Source organism: Eleutherodactylus coqui, chromosome 5, assembly GCF_035609145.1.
Source record: "Eleutherodactylus coqui strain aEleCoq1 chromosome 5, aEleCoq1.hap1, whole genome shotgun sequence".
In the NCBI taxonomy this organism is placed as follows: Eukaryota; Metazoa; Chordata; class Amphibia; order Anura; family Eleutherodactylidae; genus Eleutherodactylus; species Eleutherodactylus coqui.
In genome coordinates, this window is record NC_089841.1 from 118,284,916 (window position 1) to 118,308,564 (window position 23,649).

General features: G+C 40.4%; 1 protein-coding gene across 3 annotated transcripts in view; it reads right to left on the reverse strand.

The window, feature by feature from the left end:
- EPB41L4A (erythrocyte membrane protein band 4.1 like 4A) overlaps nucleotides 1-23,649 on the reverse strand; it is a 262,636-nt gene that overhangs the window by 9,343 nt on the left and 229,644 nt on the right. For all 3 annotated transcript variants that reach the window (XR_010792817.1, XM_066603055.1, XM_066603054.1), the window contains 6 exons: nucleotides 22,209-22,290; nucleotides 16,329-16,412; nucleotides 15,342-15,449; nucleotides 12,970-13,017; nucleotides 12,309-12,386; nucleotides 2,431-2,550 (listed from right to left, as the gene is read on the reverse strand). Coding sequence is in view for 2 of the 3 variants with exons in the window: in XM_066603055.1 (XP_066459152.1) it covers nucleotides 2,431-2,550; nucleotides 12,309-12,386; nucleotides 12,970-13,017; nucleotides 15,342-15,449; nucleotides 16,329-16,412; nucleotides 22,209-22,290 (520 nt within the window). In the remaining variant the exon portion in view is untranslated. The remainder of the gene's footprint in view (nucleotides 1-2,430; nucleotides 2,551-12,308; nucleotides 12,387-12,969; nucleotides 13,018-15,341; nucleotides 15,450-16,328; nucleotides 16,413-22,208; nucleotides 22,291-23,649) is intronic.

Here is a 23,649-nt window from a genome sequence, read left to right on the forward strand (position 1 = left end):
ACTCCTCGCTCACCCCTCCACTGCTGTGCCTATGTGCGGTGCTATCTCCGGCCCCTGGCATGTCGTTCCTAAGTCCCATGCATTGGTGGGCAGCTGTGATGCATAGTGAGAGCGCTGGCAGAACCACAGCGCCGAGGCCACCAGGGATAGTACTGTCCTCAATGCTATGCATTTGAGGGTCGGCGAGGAACAGAGTGCTGAGGCCACCGGGGACACTCACCGCATGCAGGTCAGAACAACTTGCCGTTGACAACACAGAGCTTGCAGGGCCGCGGGACCTGAGGTCGCAGGCAGCCAGCTCCTGACTCCTTTCACAGCCGAACAAGGATTACAGGCCGCCGGGGAGAAGCTGAGTCTGTAGCACACTGTTAGGCCACCGCCGGGGAGTCACAGCGGGAAAACCCTGAGCAAAGCCACTGCTGAAGCCACACAGCCGCAGATCCATCGCTTACCGGGGACACTGACAGCGGGGTGGTAAGTGGAACAGAACCTAATCCTAACTCTACGCCTGCAGCCTATTCCTAACCCTTAGAACTAATGTCCACGGCATGCAGTGCATCCGCTGCGGATATAAGCTTCAGATCCGCAGCGGGTGCACTGCGGATCGTGTTAAAAATGATTTTTTAATAATTGCGGGTGGTCGCGGATTCTGTGTTTTTTCCGCACTGATGTACGCGGATTTGAATTGCGGATTCCGCGTGGAAATTAAATGAAAAAAAAAAAATGGGATAAGAAACCAAATCCCTTCCAAGCCTTTTCCCCACCTCTCTAATTACTTCTAACCTTCAAATCCGCAGCAGGTCCGCAAATGCATTTTAATGTATTTGTGGATCACTGCAGATACGCGACTCCCATAGACTTCAATGGAGCAAGATCTGCGCGGAATCTGCGAGGAAAATGGAGCATGCTGCGGTTTTAAATCGGCGCGGATAGTAATTAAATGCCATAAAATCAAATGCGGAAGCTCCATTCATTTCTATGGGCAGCAAATCTGCCTGTGGACATTGGGCCATACTCTCCAGCCCTAACCCATAACACTGCAACCATGCCAAGACACCACCATAGCCAATCAGGAGCTTGGGGGCATTAAATGGGCGGATACTGTGTGTCACTAGGTCTCCACCCATCATTTTGATGTAGACAAGATACAACAGTACCGACCAGATATAGAAAAACTCTTCAATAGAAACAGCAGGTGGCGCTCTTCTAACATTAGTATTGAAATATCTGGGGATACAATCATTTTTTTAATAAGTATAAATATAAAGATGGGATAGATCTAACTAGCAACAATACTTTCCGTGGGACAATGCAGACAATTTGAAGCTCCGTATCAGAAAAATAGAGCTCCAACTGCTATAAAGTTATATAAAGAAATGAATCTGCAAAGAATCTCAGTCACCTAAAAATGACACGGTGACAATAAAAAAGGAGTTATTTTTACTCCTAATTTACATCAAACTACTTTACAATAATACCTGGTTATTTCGTTTAGTGTCCCAGTCCTTAGTGTCTAGTTAATGGGATCTTGAGAGACTAATTATGGGCAAGGAATTGTATAAAAGAATTTTTAAAAAAGTAACATTCACCTCCCAAATGCCCCACTCACAAGTCCAGGGCAGGAGCACTGATCCATGCCACTGCTATCCTGGAAGATACTGCAGCAGTCACATGCCAGGCACTGTACGTGCAACTGCTCAGCCAATCACAGGCTTCAGCAGTTAAGTGTCGGTCATGGCAGTATCACTGCTGAAGCCTGTGATTGGCTGAGTAGCCACATTTACAATGAATGCCACCTGACTGTTGCAGTTTCTTCTAGAGCTACTGTGCTACACCTGAGGGGGGTCAATTGAGAGGGGAGTGTGGCTATTTTCTTCACTTTCCACAATTCTTACTAGTGCCAGTGGTCTTTTTGGTGTATACCTGGAATCCAGTGGTTTGAGCCCCCTGATTTCATGCCCTGGCTTACAGAATAATTCCTAGCTCTGGTTATACAATGCATATTAATGGAGCATATTTGAGCTCTCAATGTATGACTCATAAATTGCCATGGATGCTGCAAAGCATAAGAGAATGCAATGCTAAAGAAAGCTGAAGATAATCGTTTCTACATTTAACAATTAGGCCTTTATTGAAATAAATTAAATATGTAGAAAATCAATGATAACATTTGCTTTTGTTGTGCAGCCTTAGCAGACTAACCTCAGCTCTTTATACGAATCCTCCTAATACTCTGATAATGATGAAACCCTCCGACATGCAGTCATTTATAGGTCTAAGAGTAATTACTCTCCACCAGTCATATATCACGGAGCACTGGACCATACAGTATCGCTCCTTAGAGTAATGTAAATCCAATTACATAGGTCAGGTCTCCTAGTAATATTGACCATGAGCTACAAACAAACTGCAGACTTCTACTTAACGTACGATCGAGACCGATGCCTTGACCTCCGGAAATTAGGGTCACCCTGGTTCTTCTCCTTCTGTCTTCTTAGAACGGCTTCCCACTGTGGAGCAGAATCCACCATGTCATTTTCCTGCCGTAACCTGCAATAAATGAATTCTTTTTGTTTTCACTGAAGCGAGTGCAAGTGCAATCATGTGACTAATGCTTCTGCTACTATGTAATTTTGCCGCTGTGCTTGTTTTAGAGAGAATTACACAGTAAGGTCTCTAGAAATGAAAGATTTGTTTGTGGGTTACAGAGCAAGATTCGGCCTCAGTAACACAACAACTGGAAAAACATAATATCATCTTCAAAATATTTTCGGATACACCAAGGACAATGTTCCAGCAACTATATACAGTATGCGCTACATATATTTCCTTAGCATTTTGTTGACCCTGAATATGCAGACAGTATCCGTCCATGCAGCAATATACAAACATGTATTATATATCCGTTTCATTAGTATGCAGCAGCGTTTATTGTCGATGTTGGTCAGTGTACTCCCAACAGATGTCAATGGACACTAAGAAATAAGCAACTAGTATTTATTTTATCTACAATCTGATAGTAAATATAGCTGAAATATGACTGGCAAGCCACTTATACAACATAGAGCTTTATATATCAGTAAGGACAGAATAATGAGAGGTCTATATGAATGTATGTGGATATATAGATTGTAGTCATTCACTTAAAGGGGTTGTCCAACTAAAAAAAAAAGGAAACAAGTGGCCTTGTTATAAAAATACACCCTACTCACACTTTTCTTCTCCTCCCTGAAAACATTGCAGCAGGTCCTATAATAATACTGGTCTCTGTTGCCAGCAGAAGTCATGTGACTGCTGCAGAGGCACCATTCGGAACTCTTGGCATCACAGTGTAAAGGATGTGACCACTAATGCAAGGAGAACAGGTGATGATGCTGTAGCTTTTGATTGGCTGCAGCAGTCATGTGACCTCCGCTGTCAACAGACACCAACATCATTGTGGGAACCGCCACAGGGTTCCCCAGTGGAAGAAGAGGGGAGCATATGATTTATTTTGTTATTTTATAACATGGCTTCTTGTTTAAGAATTTTTTTTTTAGTTGGACAAGCCCTTTATAGTGGGTTCTCAAGTTGTAAATTATTTGTGGCCTATACTCAGGATAGGTCATCAATAGTAGATTGGCAGGGGTCCACTGCTTGAGACTCCTGCTGATCAGCTGTTTACCAGGCTGGTGCACTTGTGCACTGGGATGAAACTGAAAGGGAGGAGACACAAATTAGATATTAGAAAAAACTTTGACAGTGAGGGTGATCAATGAGTGGAACAGGTTACCACGGGAGGTAGTGAGTTCTCCTTCAATGGAAGTCTTCAAACAGAGGCTGGGCAGACATCTGTCTGGGATGATTTAGTGATCCTGTATTGAGCAGGGGGTTTATTGAGCAGGGGGTTGGAGACGATGACCCTGGAGGTCCCTTCCAATTCTTCTACCATTCTATGATTCTATGACTGAGTTAATTTCTGAAGGAAGCAGACTGTTCTGTTATTACTGCAGTGACCAGGTTTTGTATTGCTGGTTATGTTGCCATTGACATGGATGGGAACTCTACCTGCAATACCATGCCTGCCCACAGCAGTAAGAACGTAGGTAGCTGATTGCCTCCTGCAGAAAACAACTCACTGCACAAGCATGCCAACCTGGCAAACAGCAGATAGCTAGGGGTTACAGGTGACAGACCCCCGCCAATCTACTATATTCACTATTGATGACCTATCCTGAGGATAGGCCATTAATAGTTTGCAATTGGACAACCCGTTCAAAATAGCCAAATTATCAGATTGGGACTACAAATACAGAACTGTACTACTTGTGCGCATTTTGCAGATTTTATTAAGGTCAGCTCTCACACTTGACTTGTACACCAAAATTTGGGGGTCCAGGTTAAACTTGGAGAATGGCAGGGTAGACATCAATAACAGCACGAGACAAAAGTGACATGACCCAGCAGGATTTTATTCACAGGGACAAGCAATTCAGAAATCTATAATGACATTAATGTACCCAATTGCACATGTGAGTTCACACAACTACAACACAGGATGACAACCTCCTGCTGTGACCATGAAAGATTAAAGAGAACTCAGACACTGTGCCAAAATACAACCGGCTTTTTATTCTATTCTCTGGAGCTGTATTATTCTGTGGATTAAAGGAGACGTGAAATAAAGCAGCAGACACCAGGGCTAATAACAGGCCTGTCTAAGAGTTCATTCAATTCTATAAAAAGTGGACCATCAAACCCCTCAAGTTTTGTAAATGTAGAACATCTTATATAAGTCATGACTGTGTTTACAGCCATGTATCTGACAAGCATGCTGGAGCAAGACCTATGCCCTTAGACTGTGACTACACACATACTTATTATATGACAACTTCAACAATGACTTTTGCATAATGCAACTTTTTCTTCCACATGTTTGCACTGCATCTATGATGGAATTTCTGATGAAGACTATTTTTTCTGGTAGAATGATGGACACCATGGAAAAACCAAACAGATTCCATTACAGTCAATAGGGTCTGCCAGGTGCTGTTGGTGACTGCCATGTGACAGATATGGCACTGCCATCATTTTACGTTTTCTGTTCCTATGATGCAACAGACGGATGGAAATACAAACAGGTGTGACGCCAGTCTAAAGATTAACAGGCATTTCAGAAATTAATACTAGAAAACAGAAAATAAACTTTGTAATGCCTCTTTTAACAGAGAAAGGCCCCCTTTTACCTGCCTCATGCACTAACTTGTTCACAAACTCTCAGTTCACTAGTAGAATCCAGGTTATCAGCTCACTGAGAGATCAAGTTACAGCTGCTGCCCGTGGATGTCTATGGAGAGATGAGAAGGCAAAGGAGGCAGTTGCTCCAGAGAGACAAACACAGATGTCTCCTTTCAATGAGTGTTTTATACTCATCCCAGTGTGGGATTCACATCTACACTGCTCAGTACTGCTGAATAATGTCCTCTACATGGTTTCTGGTTGTGCTATAGAGAGATATGGGAGCAAGATCTCAACTTCTCGATATGTGCTGTGTATGAGACACATCATAGCAGCTGCGTAGTTCCATGGCTAATTTTTGAATGCCCCATCCTACCCAAAGAATAAACATTTCCTAGCTCTATATGAAAGTAAAAGATGACCTATAATGGAGAAGGAAGGGGGGGGGGGGGGTGATGGTTTTTATTTGAAAAATTGTTGGCCTCACAAGAAATAATAACCTAGATGTATCTAATAAAAAAGTGAAGGAAAAAAGTTTTTGAAAAAACTTTTATACAGCTCAAGCATGATATATACATGGGCCAACTCACCATAGCAGTCAGCACCAAACCTCTTGTTGAGTAGCATATAGTGTAAAACTGCAAAACTGCAAGAACTTGCTAGTTATCAAAAGGTTTTGTGGCTTTGACCAAAATAACTCTGTATATATCAGTTATTGGTACATCTAATAATCATATTTGATAATGGCTATTCAACCAAACACCTAAATTATCAGACCCCAGATGAGCCCATCTACAAAGTACACCAATAGACATTAGATAGAATGTCACATTATAGCAACTGAAAAATACTGCCATATATACAGCTTAAATAACACCTATATCCAATCCTAAAATACCGCCATACCGAAATAATAACCAGACAGCGTGTATTCAACTTTTTTCTTATTACAGTTTATGTATATGTTGCTGGCGATTATGATGGTTTTGCCCTAATTTTTGCAAAAACCACAGCGGAGTTCACTATGGATTTACAAAATCCCAGTGAAGTCGCAATGAAACTGCAAATCAATGGCGGCAATTTATTAAAACATTTCAGGTTTTTGGCAGAAAAAAATTGTATTGAAAAAACACAGCATGCACCAAAATTTCCAAAGTGGTGAGAATAGGTAAAAGTTTAAATTTTCATTCAAAGTGGTGTGAAAGGTGGGCAGAATTAGCTGGGATGGTTCAGGGCCACAGTCAGTCTGGCAAATTTACTCGTAGCAAGTGTAGATTTGATTTATGGCGGACAGAATGGCAAAGAAGCACCAAATTTATTAAGGGGTGTACTGCTCTTAACGTGTTTGTTGCAGATTAGCCCAGCACAGGGGTTTAGGGGCTTGTTAAGATTGTCATATGTGATTTGCATTTTCCTAATTCATTATGGGAGAAAGAAAACGGAATCGCTGGTTGGAATAGATCTGTCTTATGATGGAACTAAACAATTCCATTGACTATAATAGACTCTGTCCAGCCTCCATTCAGCGTTTTCCCAGAGGATGAGCCGCAAGACTGGTGTAAAGGATAGGCAGTCTTAGTAAATGCTAATCAAAGTCTCAATGTAGCATCACACACACAAACCTATATCGACAAGCACCCATTTACACAGACACGTTCCTGCAATATAAACACATACACTCATAAATACATTTAACTTCTATGTCAATTGCAGTTTTCTAAAATAGAAAGGGTGTTGCAGGGATCATTACACCCCCACCCCCTTCCTCTGCAACACCAAAAATCACTTCTTAATAACACATCTCAGAGAGCAAGGACAGTTTGTATACTGAGGAGGGGAGCCAATGTCTGTTAGAGTGGACCACCCAAAATAAACATAAGTGCAGTTTTCAGTGCAGAGCAGTGCAGGCAGACCATGCATCCCCTCCAGTACAATATGCCCTAACATTGGCATTGTGCGCAGCCCACACAACATCCTGGTGCCGGCTGGCATGAGGACGTTGCGAGACAGGCTGGGTGGTCCCAGATCCTCTCAGTTCTTAGTTGCTATGACTAGTATAGTAGTAGTTACACTATTCTTCCACCCACCAGTACAGCGAACACTGAGAAGTAGAGAAAGTGGATTCTGAAAATTCACCCTCAACTTCAATTGCTATCTTAATCTATGCAGGATCTCTGGAAGTCTTTACAAGAAAAGCAAAGCTCAGACCACTAAAAAAGAGAGAGAAATTACCCAGTGCAGAATTATGAACCTATTTAGAGCAGAATAAATTCTATTTAAAGGGAATCTGTCACCATCTTTTTGCAGCCCTCGCTGAGAGCAGAACAAGCTAGTGACTGCAGTGATATGTCACGTGTGTGTATCTGTACAGTGGTTTGGAAGAAACTTGCATTTTTATTAGAGGCAGTCAGAAACAAGACTACAGAAAGTAGTCCTTACTATCCATCAGCTGCATCTAGCCTCAGTCACCCCGCCCTTCAACTTCTGGTTTGTAGCTGTCTCGCTATGCACAGTAATAGGTAGAGGGTAGTTAGTCAGTAGCTGTATAGTGGGGTGGGTGGTAGTATCTGCAGCTTATGAATATAGAGGACTACTTCCTGTAGTTCTTTGTGCGTCTGCATTAATAAATGCATGTTTCTCCCAAACTACTGCACAGATCCACACAGCAGATATATCACTGTGCATGCCACTAACTCGTGCTGCTCTCAAAAAGGGGAATATAAAGATGATGACAGAGTGGACACACAGGCGGACTCTTTCTAGTTTCTTATTCGTTCACACTTGTAAAAATGAAATGATTTTTTAATTAACCTGTATAAAACCATCCCTCCTGCTTCGGCATACTTTGCCATGTTAGGTGATTTGGTAGATCATGGACTGATGTCACAGTAACTCAGATTGCTATTTATAAAAATTGTACACAACTTGGCAGATGATCATGCATTGAATTAGTCAAGTTTTACTCAAAGCCATGTTAATATAAACATTGTATTCTCTACCTCTGCATGATGAATGATCCGGAGCTTAATGAGATCTTACAGACAAGCAAACATTATCCAGCAAGCTGTATTAATACTGACAATACACAAGCATCAAAAAGAAAAGCTGCTTCCACATTCTTATTAGCTTCATGTTTATGAGCGCTTTCCTTGGCATCTTCTTACCCCAAGTAATTTAATTTATCATGACGTTGTCAAGTATTGATCGCAACTACTCTGCATGGAAAAGGCTTTAGAGAAGGAGTAAATGAGGACAACAGAGATTAGGTGAGGCGCTGCTTCAATAGACTGGATCATTAGGGTTAGGAGATCAAATTAGAATTTTTGGCAGTGGAAGAGATTTGCCATCAGTGCAGCATAAAATAGGAGAACGGTAAGGAAGGTATTCTTTGCTATTGTTGAAAATGACAAAGTTCTACCTGCAAACAATGGACAATGGCACTGGCCTTCTAATCATTTAGAGGCACAGCAGACGGCACCATATGGTTTTCTGAGGTCACTAAACCATTATTTCCACAAGCAGCGATTTAATAGGTTGCACAGGTATAATACAAATCTAGAACAGAATTTATTTTAGGGCACATGGCTTTAACTGTGGTTTCATAATTGTACGTTGAATACAGCAATAATTACTTATGACATAAATGACAATAAAAGTGAAATTATATTCTATGCAACTGTTAACAATGTAACTACACAATAGTGTAATTCTGTATCACTGAAAACTACCTGTCTGCACCACTAGGTGGCAGGCAAGGAATCTTAATAAAACTGTTATACAGAGATAAGAAGGTGGCAGGTGCACAAGAGAAAGATTACAGAGCATGAACAAATTAGTGCAGGTTTTAGTAGGCTGCTTTCACACCTGCATTAGGGCTCAGCTCAGGGTTTCCGTCTCTCTGCTCCGTTTTTTGGAGAGAAACTGAAAAAAAAAACAGGTCCACTTTTTTCCCCATTGATTTCAATGGGTTTCAAAAAATGGAAAGACTTCCGTTAACTTCCATTCCATTAGGTTTCCATTTTTCGGAACAGTCTATAATTTTTTTTCCGTTATATATAAGTTTTGCTCCCCAAAAAACTGAGCCCTAGCGCAGGTGTGAAAGCAAGTCAATTAGAATTTCTGCAAGGGAATAAATGTGTATTGTATACTTCTATTAGCAGATATTTATATGCTTCAGTCATGTAGATATGTGAAACAAACAAGTCAGCAGTAAGCTGCGTTTGATCTCAGGTTGTGCCTTTTGAACCCCATTGTCTCCTTTTGTCATAAAGTTAGTATTAAAGCAAAAATATACCTGTGGACAAGTTGACCAGACTTTAGAGTATAGTGCCATGTAGAAGCAGCTGTGCAAGGACGAATCATGCGGACTTCAAATTGACTGTTTCAAAGTCAGTGTTAGGCCGTTGTCACATGGGCGATACAATAACGCGATTTTCACGTGATGCGAGAGTGAGTGAAAGCGCAGAATTATGAAACCCAAGCTTTTCAATGGTTTCATTCACATGTTGCGAGATTTAAAAATCACAGCATGTTCTATCTTTCTACATTTAGCGTTTTTTTCCTTTTTTTCTAGCCCATGTTTCCCTATGGAATCTAGTCTCCTTTTTGTCCCATCGCAACGCACAAATTTGTGATTTTCGTGTGATGCGTTTTTAACATTAGAAACTCCTATTGACTTCAACGCGACAAAATGAGACGCGATGTGTGATTTTCACAAGAAAAAGCATCGCTGACACTCAAAACTTGCCTGAACAAAACTGCGATTTTGCCGCTATTTACTTGCGGCAATATCACAATCGCCCATGTGAAACTAGCCTTAATTAACATTGCAATTAAATCTGCAAAACCACGTGGCCACTATCCTAATCATGGGGCATAAATAGTTTACAACTGGCCAAGCCCTTTAAGGAAACAGGCATCACAGAATAACCCTTTACACTTCAAGGATATCAATCTGTCCAGTTAACAAGCATAAGCAATTGTGAATCAATTTCACCTGCTTAGGCAAGTGATACAGGTGCACTGGAGAGGCCACAGCAAGACAACCCCTGCAAAGAGAATGGCTTTACAGATGATAGACAATCTTTTGTCATCCTTTCTGACCAATTCTTGTCCAACAACAGGGGTGGGCGAATGTTTAGGGCCACCTGTCCCTTGCACTTCAATGTCTGGCCGCTGTGACCCCCTGCTCCCTCCGTCCCAGCCTACCCCTGTTTCGTCAGCTGGTAGAGCAAGTGTACACGCACAGACATACATGCACAGGCATACAGAGATACAGGACTTGGCTTCCGAAGCGGTCTGTTACCAAAGAAGAAAATCAAATACAGGCAACTCCAAACAGGTATCTGCACTGTAATTACTATTACTGTGTAGAGCCAGTATTTGAGTACATTATACGAGTGTCTGTATTATTTTGAGGTATACCAAAGCTGATTAACGATCATGTTATAAAAATTGTCATATACAGTATATATATATTGTATATGTATAATTTTTTTTTGGAGGGGGGGTGGGGGTGGCATGATAGAACCCTATGATTCTGTGAGTTTAGATCAGTAGACCTGTGGTTCGGCTGGTACACTCTTCTGGAAAATGGGTCTTTCAGGGTACGTTTAGACATAGTGGAAAATTGTGCTGATTTTTCACATTGAAAATCGGCATCATTTTCGTGTCAAAATCTGCACCATTGTTGCAGATTTCAATGCCGATTTAGAGCGGATTTCACCCTTCCATTGAAATGCTTAAGTCCGATGCAGATCTGTGTGAAGATCCACACTATTTTCCGCTACGTGTGAGCATACCAAAATATGCCCATCTGAAACTGGCCATATAGAGCAGAAATATATAGTTCTTGATTCTGCTGCTGTACTTATGTTATGAGCTTGTTTCTGCTGCTGTATTTAAGAGCCTAGTTCTGTTACGTTAATTTCTGTACTGAGCTTGGTTCTGGTACTGTATTTATGTACTAAGGTTCTTCTGGTGCCGTATTTTTGTTAAATAGATAAAATTAAGTTTGAAAGGACATGGTGTGGGTAGTCCCAAACAGCCAGACCATGCCCACCCATGGTCACACAATTTTGGAAATAATTTAAGTAGTCATAGCTTTGCTAGGTGTGGGCAGCTGCACTGGGTGCTTACACCGTTAGGCCATATTTACACTGGCGAGTGCAATGTTGGTCACTGAAAAATTTTACCTACATCACACTCCATCTTTCTGCGATTGTGATGCGTTTCTGATTCACATGTGCATAAAAAAATTGCATGTTGTTCCAACAGTTGAAATGGTAAAAATGGTATACATATTGCCAACATAATTAAATCTGGATAATAAAAAAAGAGCCTACATAATCACAATTGAAGTGTGTATACATTTTTTTGGGACACCCTGTATTTCTACTTCTCAACCACATCGCAAAGGCAATCCTGTTCCTCCAGGATGGCATATCCATACTTGCCATCAGAAGAAGGTTTGCGGTGTCTTCCAGCACAGTCTCAAGAGCATGGAGCAGATACCAGGACACAGACTGTTACAAGAGCAGATCTGGACAGGCCCGTGGAAGGACAACCACCAGCATCAGGACTGGTATCTACTCTTTTGTGCAAGAAGGAACAGCAGGAACGCTGCCAGAGTCCTACAAAATAACCTCCAGAGGACTATTGGTCGGCAGTTTTCTGACCAGTCTGTCAGAAATAGACTACATGATGGCCCAATGTTCTGAAGTGAGACCCCATGCTCACAGCCCACCACCATGCAGTTTAATTGGCATTCACCAGAAAACATCAGAATTGGAAGGACCGCCATTGCCACCCTGTTGTCTTCACAGACTAGAAATGTGAAAGTAAACTTAGACCTCTCCTTCATCAAGATCCAATGTGATATTTAAGTGGTCCCTATATTATAAACATATTATATATAGATATTAATGTATAAATATTTCATTGTTGTCCTATAAAAATGTTACAAAAGCTTTGGTGAATGTAAAACACATTAAACAAACAAAGTAGACACATTTTAGTTATAATGATTAATTCAGAGAGCAAGTTGTATTAATCACTGCTAATGGAGTTGTCACGAGTTACTGAATGATTACCTGTTTCGTTTTTTGCGATGTTCCCTGTTGCAGTTTTCAGACTCGCTGCCACTACTGGTATTACAGCGTGATCGTGACCTGAAGAATTGGACAACAGGATAGCAATAAAGAAATGTAGTTAAAACCAGTAAGAGCAAATTCTCAGCACCGGGATTTATGAACACGCTATTGTATGGCTCTGTACAGTCTCAAAGTTGTATAGAGATATAATATGGCACCTACAGAAATGTACGGGCCCAAATTATACCTCTATATGCCATATTCATATAGAATCCATCCGAACAAGGTGCTACCATATCACATCAGTGCTTCTAGGGGAGAATATATCAGTAATACAGTGACGTACGGTGGCGCTATACATGTCAGTGTGCCTGTCACTTCATGAACCGAAACTATATAGACTACGTGTGCCATCGCACATCAAGTACTTATGGTTGAACAATACTTCAGGGCAATCTGTTATTGTTGGCTATGAAGGTCTGCTAGCTCGTGGTGTGGCAGCTGTCAACTCAGCCTCCAGATATAATCTTGATGGAGATATCTTTTTCAGAGTATACGCTATACTTATACCTTTATGTGAGGTTAAAACAATGCTTATCATATATAATGTGAGCAACACAATGCAAATGTCAGCCCGGCATGAGCTTTTCAGTGCACGCACCTCCTTCTGTGCTTGAGATCAGAATCCTCACCGCTGTTCTGTGCTTTCCTGTATAGGATATCATTTAGAATTATAAACACATATGTAGACACACTGCAACATAATTATAATACCCCCAGCAATCGATCACTTATCACCTATCCTGTGGATATTTATAAATTGCTTTCATGGGATAACCCCTTTAACCCCTTCAGTAGCAAGTTTATTATTACCATGTCATGCCTCACAGGGCAGGTTTTTTAAATAAGTCAACAATGCAATTTAATTTTGCAAGTATTTGAAAGTACTGTACTACTTTGACAGTTAGTAGTATGGCATGGAAATCTCCGGGGCTTGATGCACTGAGTATGCAGTAAAGACCCTGGAAGATTTCAGATGACAGCTCAGTGCTCTGCACATTTCAGCACTAGAGCTGTCCACTGAAATCTTCCAGGGTTTAACTGCATGGTCAGTGCAGCAAGCTCCGGAGATTTTCCGGGCATGCCACTAAAGAGGTTAAAATGTATATTTGGGAAACACTAAAGAACAGTGTTTTACTTGAAAGAGTGAAGTTCTCTCTCCCACCTCTCTGTGCTTTACTAACCATGGCAGGACCAAGATCATCATCTCATATGCAAGCCCTCATCACCTTCAAGGTAAGGAAGGAGGTATATGAGATATTCCAGATTTGCCTGGTATATATTTTGAAACAGACTGGAAATGAAGTTATTAGTGTTAAATGAAAGGTGCAGATACACTAGCCTACCGAAAGTAATTGGGCAAAGCAAGAATCAAAAATGGTATTGATTACCATATGTTACAAACTTAGTGGGGTCTCCTTTGGTTTTTTTGACATTAGATACCCTTTGTAGCGTACTTTCTACTAATGTCTGATACACTTCAGCTGGTATTTCCTTCCATTCAATCTGCAAATTTCTGGGGAGTTCTCTCAAAGATGATGCATTGGCACATTTACAAGAAGCAAGGTGCAAGAAGCGTCGTCATTGGACAATTGAACAATGGAATAATGTTCTATGGAGTGACAAATGATGAATCATACTACTCCATCCTCAAATCAGATGGATGTACCTGGGTGTGGGGGCTGCCTCGGGAATATCTTTTGCCTGAGTGTGTTGTGCAAACAGTTAAGTATGGCGGTGGGTCTGTTATACTCTGGGGATGTTTAATGTGACATGATCTTGGTCCATTGGTTTTAGTGACGAGAACCATGAACATGGAAGTGCACCTTGATATTCTAGACAATAATGTGCTGCTGACAATGTGGTAATACTCTGGGAATGGTCAGCAATACGTCCAACAAGACAACACGTCTTCTTACAAATCCAGCGCTGTTTCATGTTGATTTGAGGATATGGACGTTCTACGATTGGACTGGCTGCACACAGCCCAACCCGAACCCTACTGAACATGGAAATGTTGGCTCAGGAAATATGAACAGTGTCCATCTTCATTGAAAGAACTCGACATGTTTGCAGGATGAATGGAGGGAAAGATCAGCTGAAGTGTATCAGATCTCAGTAGATAGTATTCAACACATCCGAAAGAATAATTTTGCAGCACTCACCAGTACTTAAAATTATTGGTTACTTCATTCCATTGCTTAGTGTGAAGAGAGATAGACAGGTGTAACAGATGACAGCTGTTTCGCGATCGTCTATGCTTCCTCAGGACTTATGCTTACAGTTTTGAGGAAGCTTGGACTATTGTGAAACAGTTCTCATCTATTACACCTGTCTGTCTCTGTTCCCACTAATGGAATAAAGTAACTGCAAATTTTAAGTACTGGTGAGTGCTGCAAAATTATTCTTCTGGATGTGTTGAAAACTTTTACCATGAACTGTGTTTGCTGAGCACCACCAGAATTTACAAACCTCAGTAACTCCAGAATAGGTAAATGGCTAAGGCATTGAAGCAGTGCTGATATTACTTTTGTGTAGTGGATTAGTAGAAAGTAAGCCACGGACAGTATCCAATGCCATTAAGGCCAAAGGGATGACCTACTAAGTATTAAAATGGGTAAATGACTACTACTTATGATTCTTGCGCAGGAGTCCAATTATGTTTGGTAGGACAGTGTATAGGTTTTGCTCTGTGACCAAGGAAATCCAAATAAATGTTATCGTTTGGCTGCTGTCTGCTATAAAACTAATGCAGTTAGTTTATATAGCAGAACACTGAAATGCAGCTCAGTAATATTACCTAACACTGCTTTTATGTAATCTAATATAGACATTCACCATTGGTCTCCAGATTTATGATCACGAGGTACTCTTGTAGAGTGGCAGCAGTCTACATGTATGGCTTTTAGCTAGTGTTGTCCTACATCCTATAAATACAATACAGATGTGAGAAAATATAAAGCTGCTACTTGCCTCCTGATGGGCTGCCCCGACTCATTCTCACTCCCGGACTGATTACGTCGTCGAGGGCTGGGGAACTTTGGTGACTTTGTGCGATCATTGGGAGAATTATACAGACCACTAAAAAAAAAAAAGGGTTTATCAATTGAAGAAGTTAATTCTTTGGTACTTGGGTCTTTATGGAAATCATTGCAGAGCAGCTAAGTAATCGGTTCTTTATAATAGCTTTCTGATAGAGTGACATATTTGACCCTTGAAAATGAAGATTTAGAAAAGAGAAGTGCTTTACTTAGCAAAAAGCCAATTCTGCCTGGCTAGGCATAAGAATGAGTTTGCATGTAATTGTGGTGATCCTGCAGATTAGTGCAAGTAATACAAAATACTTCATCACAAGAATGACACACATTATAATAAAAGAGACCAGAATAGTTTACCAATCTATACTACACACACTATAAGTGTGATCTATAGAACCAAGTTAGTTAAAGGTACTGTATCACCTATTGTTACAATTGGTGACTGTGGCCGGCGGCTCCTCCTATATTCTGCCATTCACGGCCCCTGACCACCTTCTATCAGACACTGCATCTTTCCTGCAATTAGGGCATCCGTCACTGCCACCTCTAGGGCACACACGCATGCAGCCTACCTCTAAAAGGCCCAGCGTGTACCCAGCTTTCCCATTCCAGGCCAATCCAGACAGTTCACTGGTTATTAAAGGTACCCTCCCCACTGACTGCTTAAATGTTCCCTCTACAAAAGAGGAAGTGTCAGCGTATTATTAGTTTTAGTGATCAGTGTGAAAATTGCAAGATTTGGATTTTTTAAAAGTATAAATTGTGGCTTCGAAGTCCAGAGCCTGACTTGCGGGGTCAAAGAGTGAAGACTGGGGTTCCTCAGAAGTCCCCTTTAAATTTGGCCCAAAGTCAAGCCAGTGTGTGGCACAGTGTATCCGCATCCACTGGAATAACCATACAGTAATCTTGCACCAAACCGTACCTTGCAGAGCCATTCTCTTCCCAAGGGGCACTTGCTTTACTTCTTTGGGTATCTGGGCTGTTGTCTCGTTTGACCTTCTTGGAACTTCAGATAAAAATGCATAAATGAAGAAAATCGTGAATTATCTCAACAAGAACAAGAGAAGATAAATTCTTTAGAGCTGATTTTCTGGACTTTTTCTCCCCAAAGTTCAAACCTTAATATACACCAAAAACAGGATACAGAGAGCTTCACATGACATTTGGGAAATGCACAGTAAAATGCTCCCAGTATATACATGACCAATGTACTTTACTTAACAAAGCATATGGCCCTTTTGGCATACATTTGGCTGAAACACTATGGTATACCTTTGCTTTAGTGATATAGAAATTCATGGTCATCTTTGTTTTACAGTTTAACTTATTTCCTGCCATCCATTTTAAGCACAGGTTACTTTTTTTTGGTAATAACAGGAGGAGTATACAGGACACTTATTTACATTTTTTTCACCATTCTGAAATGCAATTTGTAAAATAATAGTATTAAGATAATGGTTGATATTATGGCAAGGGATTTTAGTTAATTTGGTTTTCTATCTGTCCATTTGTCTATCTGCCGTTGAGTGCAATGACTTCACACGATGTAAAATCTAGATCCATTATAAAGATGAAGTTTTCCTTGAATAGTAAAATAATATACACATATTACATTACTGTGCAATTATCAAGAAGTATCATCAGACCTCTCGCTGCCCCCTTATAATTTGCTCTTCTCATTGGTGGCAGAGGAGTCTTTAGGCCACACAGTGCACTACGGCCTAGCAATCAGTGCAACCACAGTACCCTCTCCTCCCAGTTGTATTTGAAGGGAACATATCACCTTTTTTTTTACTAAATATAACCAGATTGAGATACATTTAACATTTTTCTAACAAGTTTTTTATTTTCTGATTGTAGAATTTTTTTTCTGAGCTGCGTGTAACAGCATTTAGATCTATCTTTTCCAGCAGTCTCATGGGCAATCCACACAATGGACAGGAGGGGACCCATTGACTTGTATGGGAGATGGTTCTAGACATTTTCTGTGACCTGTGCAGAAGTAATTTTGCAGGGAGGAGGCGTAGATAGAGTGGTGGATCCTGTGTTCTCTACATGTAGGTGTTAATCTCCAATGTAATCCTGCCTGTGGTGATAATGAAATGACTGTTAAGGTGCATTTACACTGAAAGATGATCGCTCAAAAATCGCTCAAAAGGCAGTCTGAGTGATCATCTTTGCATAATTCTTAAGTAGCTAATTAGCTACTTAAAGAGTTAAATGCAGGAGTGGGACACCACTGATAACTCTGAGAACTGCAGCTGTTTTGTATATGCAAACAGCTGCTTTGTTCTCTGAATTATGAGCGGTGTCCCACTGAGCTGATAGCTCCAAGAAACAGCAGAAGTGCTGATAGCTCCTTTGTTCTCGGAGCTTTCAGCTGGTATCCTGCTGCAAAGTCCCAGCAGGACACCAGCTGTAAGAATGCTATCAGTGCAGTGCTGATAACAGTCATTGGTGATTTCTAGCTTGCTAGAAATCACCGATGAACGCACAGTGCACGATGGTAGCACATTAAGACACAACGATTATCACTCTAAAGACGGCTTTTGAGCGATATCCGTTGTGTCTAAACGGGCCTTTACAAAGTTTTCTCTACAGAACAAGAAGTATCCGCCTATTATTAGGCTCTGTGCTCAGTGTGAAAAATGCAGCATTTAAGGATTTCTTAAAAATATAGCTTGTCACTAAAAATGTAAAAAAAAAAAAAAAACACCAACAATTCTTTATAACTACATATATAGTTCTGTATTCTGTGTTATAATATACCATATGATAGCTAAAGAATGCTGGAAGATGTTAAAAGGAATGTGTCATCAGAATATATATATAGTTGGATTCTCAAGCTAATTAGGAACATTTATATTCCAAGAATGACATCTCCCATAATTTATACAGCTTCACAGTGTCAATTACGGATGTAAACTAATGTTTCATTTTACGTCATTGCAAAATGTATTTTCCCCATTGGCACTTCTTATAGAAAAATGAATACATGTAAAACATGGGCTTGTACCGAACTGAAAAGTCATTAGTATAACAATCACAGCAGGGAAACAATGAGAGCACATGTGCTGCTGAGGCGGTGGCTGTGACACTCTACACATTTACAGCCATAAACGCAGGAAACAAAATAGCAAAATACATCATTTGTTCACTCCAAGAAGATAATGTGGTATATTTATATTTGTATATGAAAAGCCAGTCTAAGGCCGGCTTCACACAGGTGAGAAAATCGTGCAAGATCTGTGCATTGCAAGACGCACAAATATGAACCCCATTCTTTTGAATGGGGTCACACCCGAGTGATTTATTTTTTTCTCACATGGAATCGCAATGCAATGCCATGCGGGAATCAAATCACGGCATGTCCTATCTTGTGCATGCTCTTGCATCGCTCCACCTATTGTTTTCAATGGGGCCAGAGGCAGCATTGAACCATATGCAAAGTGCACACGATGTGAGGTCAATCAGATGAAGGTAACCTGCATCCACAAAGTGATGCAAGTCTGTTTTCACATGAAAACTCACATCCTCTGTGATTTCACATGGAATGCGAGGGCGAGATCAGGCCGTGATTCTCGGCCCAATATCGCCCTCGCCCGTGTGAAGTTAGCTTAAGTAAAGTTTAAGCCAATGTGTGACAAATGTATTGATGGGCGTAAGCCTCCCATACCTAGGCCCTGCTCTATTATATCCACTTGGAAATCCTCCCTATGAGCCGGAACATAAAGCCTCTATCTGTTGGGCCACACATCACATGGTCAGCTATTGGCCAACATAGAATGCTACATTCTCCTTGCAGCTTCTGCCAGTGGTAGCAGCTCATCGTCTGGGGTTAGATTAGCTGGTGCTGTAGCATTTATCTGTCTGCTGCCCCAGCTGCTACTTTAAAAAGGTTCTATTTTTGTGTCTCATATTTGATGTTCCTAGCATGGCTTTTTTAGTTTCAAAAAGGTTTTTATTTAGTATTTATATATAACCTAACATATTGTGAAGCTGTATGTAACCCCTCGCAGGGGGATCTTTTAGGAACGACAATCAAAATATTAAAGTCAAATATTAAACAAACATTGAAACAAATTTCCACTCATTATTGTGTCTGTGGTGAAAAAGCTCTTATTAATATTTTAAGTGCTATTGTTGCTGTCGTCTTGTGTCTTTCAGGGAGCATTGCTTTTTTAAAAGCAGATAAAACACTTACTACGGCAGACGATGTGGATAAGGTCTACGATTTCTTCTTGTTACATGGGAAATAAAACAAAACTGTGTGGGCATCCATTCATTCAAACAATAGCGCCCCAGGATATGTGTACCGCAGGCAACACTGCCTATACTATAGATGTATGCAAGAGTATGATAGGAGAACTATAGGATCCACCTTCCTCTGTACAATATAAGGGCTTATTCAGACGACCGTATATCGGCCGCGTAGTCACGCCGGCCGATATACGGCGTCTCTCTCTGCAGGGGGAGGAGGCTCGAAGAGCCAGGAGTAGTGCTCTGAGCTCCCACCCCCTCTCTGCCCCTCTGCACTATTTGCAATAAGAGGAGGCAGGTCAGGGGTGTGGCTAAGTTCCAGGAATTGGCTCCGCCCATCCCGCCTCCCCTCATTGCAAATAGTGCAGAGGGGCGGAGAGGGGGCGGGAGCTCAGAGCACTGCTCCCGGCTCTTGCAGCCTCCTCCCCCTGCAGAGAGGGACGCCGTATATCGGCCGGCGTGAATACGCAGCCGATATACGGTCGTCTGAATGCGCCCTAAGTCTGTGATCAGGAAAGCAACTGTGAATGGAGCTTTTTGCAGCTTTTCTTTGCATTATTTGCATTTTAATCCTATTAGAATAAAAGTTATATGTTTTATATCCTGCATTTTTCAGTGCCTGCATATAGCATTTCACTCTCTATACAATACTGAAGGTTTTCATTCCCATACATCTAATACACTTGTAACGTGTGAGGCTTTGTTTCCATCTGTGTCACCCCTCTCTGCTGCAGAATTGGTCATATTTGCTAGAAAAAATAACACCGCTTGTAGTGCAATATTTCCCATTAAAGCAACAGACACAACATGTCTGAACCACGTTGACTTATAATAACCCATCAGTTTCTTAGTATCTGTCACACAGTGGATCTGGGACAATGGCATCACTTTTGTTATAAACAGACGCTACAAAGTAATTATGAACAGAGCTCAATTTTTTTTTAAAGTTTTTGAACGATGATATTTTTTTAAAAATTCATACAATGTATATAATAATATCCAAAGTTTGTTTTCAAAATTATTTAAATGGCCATAGCACACATTCTATATCTGTACTCAAATACATATATTGTTGAGAACAGCAACATGTTCACTGTATTACAGTATAATGAGATCAGCTAACCCAAACTGCATCAAAAAGTGGCAGGAAATAATATTTTTGTGCATTAAATTAAATGGTGCAAGAACTGCATCTATAGCAAACAAGTTAGGCTGAGTGCACAGTTACAGCAGAAGAAAAAAAAATCACCTGTGTTGCGTTTGCAAAAAATTGACATTTTTTTCACACTTGTGCAGTTCCATGTGCCATCTGTATGCAGTCCGCGTGTCCAATTTTTACTTCTGTGTATCATCCATTTTTCACATCAATCATAAAAAAAATGAAACAGGCCTAACTTTTTCTGTATTTGTCAAGAAAGACAAGCAGTACACAGATTGCACACGGATGGCATCTGAGTGTTGTCCCTATTTATTTAATCGTTGACTTTTATGACAAGTCTCGTCCATAAATCGGATTGGAGTAGTTCATGCACTGAAAATTTTCACGCCGTCCTGTGCGAGCGAAAAAACTTGATGTGGTGCGTTGCCACATTAACCAATAGGAGTTTGTAGGTTGTCCATGTGGAGTTCGTTTTTCAAACAGACTCCATACAGCTGAAAAGAAAATGCTAGTGTGTTTGGGGCCTTATAAGGAAATTTTTAATAATGGTCATAAACCAGAATTTTGGTGTAAATAGTCACAACTGTTTGAGCAAGCTATAATTGTCCATAAACTTGCAACCTTTTTTACGCGGTCCTTCCAGATTTTCTAAAAGGGGTGGGGCTTAGTTGAGGAGGCAGGACCACATGCTGCCCAACAAATTTGCTATAATTTATGTCAGAAAGTGGTGTAGATGTGACTTACTGGTACACGAATGATGCTTTTTAATAAATTTGGCACATTTGACTTCAGCGTATTTTGGATTATAAAATGCTGGTCCAAGTTAATTTCACCAATAATAATTAAATTGAGTTTTTCTACACTCAATTTTCCTCACTGAATTCACCATCTAAACACAATTGATAAGACTGAGGTTATAAAAAGTGCAGAATGTCCTTAGAAATCATGCAGCTCCATGGAACATAATAAATGTAAGAGTTTTGAAAATCCTGCTTACTGCTATGTAACAGGTCACTCCTGCATTGCTGAAAAAAATCATGACCGTATACACACACTAGATCAAAAGAGGGTCCTGATATATAATACAGCCTGCGGTTGCTACTGTGGGAAATAGAGTGGTTACTGTATACAGATCTATCAAGTTCAATGAGAGCTTTATACATTTGAGGTCAACCATCGCCCACTAGTGGTGGCCACAAGCAACCAGAATTATATTATTTAATACAATGACTGGATATAGTTTAGTGCTCTGTATCTAGAAATGTCTGGTTCAAGATAGATTATAAAATTAATCCTCACGATTTTTTTTTCCTATTACGATTAATAAACGTACCATTTTATGAAATAATTTACATAAATATATAATATGGAATAATGGTGTACCTTTTTATGGGTGAAGGGGCAATGAATTTGGTTGTGCCTTCATTTTCTCCATTTGTCATTATCTGTTCTGAATTATTTGAGCCTGGAAATGAAAAAAAATAATGTATTGGTTGGTAGCCTCCTGTTGCATTGTGCATTACAGAGAAATACTCATGTTATATGACATTTATCTGTTCACTCTGTCTTCTCAGATCAGTAATGCAAAAATCAAAATGCCGCTTGGGGCTAAAATCACAAGTCAGAGTCAAACATGTTTCTTTGAAGTAGTTTTTGCTTTGCTGATATAGCTGCATTGTCAAAGCTGGTCTGATTCCTGAAAAAAGGGTTGTGTTAGTGAGAAGGATTTTGCTGAACTCAGCAGTCACTGAAGGTTGTTCTGTAGAAATTCATTCTCCAGAGGTTCATTCAGTACAAAAAAATCTGCTTTATACTATATACCTCAAAAAAAGTAAAATTTTTCGCCTAAAATACATAAAGATTATCATCAACAAAGAGATAGCCAGAAGATTCGGTATTTTATCATACCACGCGATAGCCCGGATTTACTAAGTAACATGCATGTTTGGTTCTGCTGATGTTATGTCTGTGTGTAATGGCCATGTATGTATATATATAGCTGTCATATAGTGGAATCAGTCACTCAACCATTGCTACCCTCAGTAGCTTACTCTGCTGACCCCTTGTCCCAACCCATTAAAACACATCCGAATAGACCAGGGGAACTCACCAGGGCTGTACTCTTTCTGATCTCTTGTTCGCATTGGCCATAGAACCACTAGCATTACTCCTTCGTAAAGATCCCATTTATGAAGGCATAGAAAACCAGGTTGAACTATATGCAGATGACTTGATTCTGTTTATGTTATAACCTAAGAAAACTCTGCCACATGCTATCTTCTTGATTAATAGGTTTGGACATTTTCAGGACTATACATAAATTGGCAAAAGTCCACATTAATGCCGCTGCAAACAAGAAACTTGATCATGGGGGATAAGATATGTAACCGGCAAGTCTCCCCAAGTTTTCAATACCTGGGAATTCGCATATCTAGAGACTTCACTTACAGCTTCAATATGAATGTTGTCCCTCTTCTCCTCTTAATTCAGAATAAATTCAAGATTTGGAGTTCATTGCCCCCATCGGTAGCAGGTCAAATCAATCAAATCAAGATGATAATCCTCCCAAAATTCCTGTATTGCTTGGAACATGCAGATACAATAGTACCACAAAAGTTTTTTAATAAAACTAACTCTCTATTAACCTTTTTTATCTGGGGAAGGGCCAAAACGAAACTCCTGTTTGGAAACCCTAGAGTGCCCAAAGGATATGGCAGGCACGGCACTGCCCGACTTTAAAGTGTACTACCTGTCGGGCCAAATTAGATACATTTGCAACTGGCTTTCTGATTCTGACCTCCCAAAAACTCGAAACATCATTTGA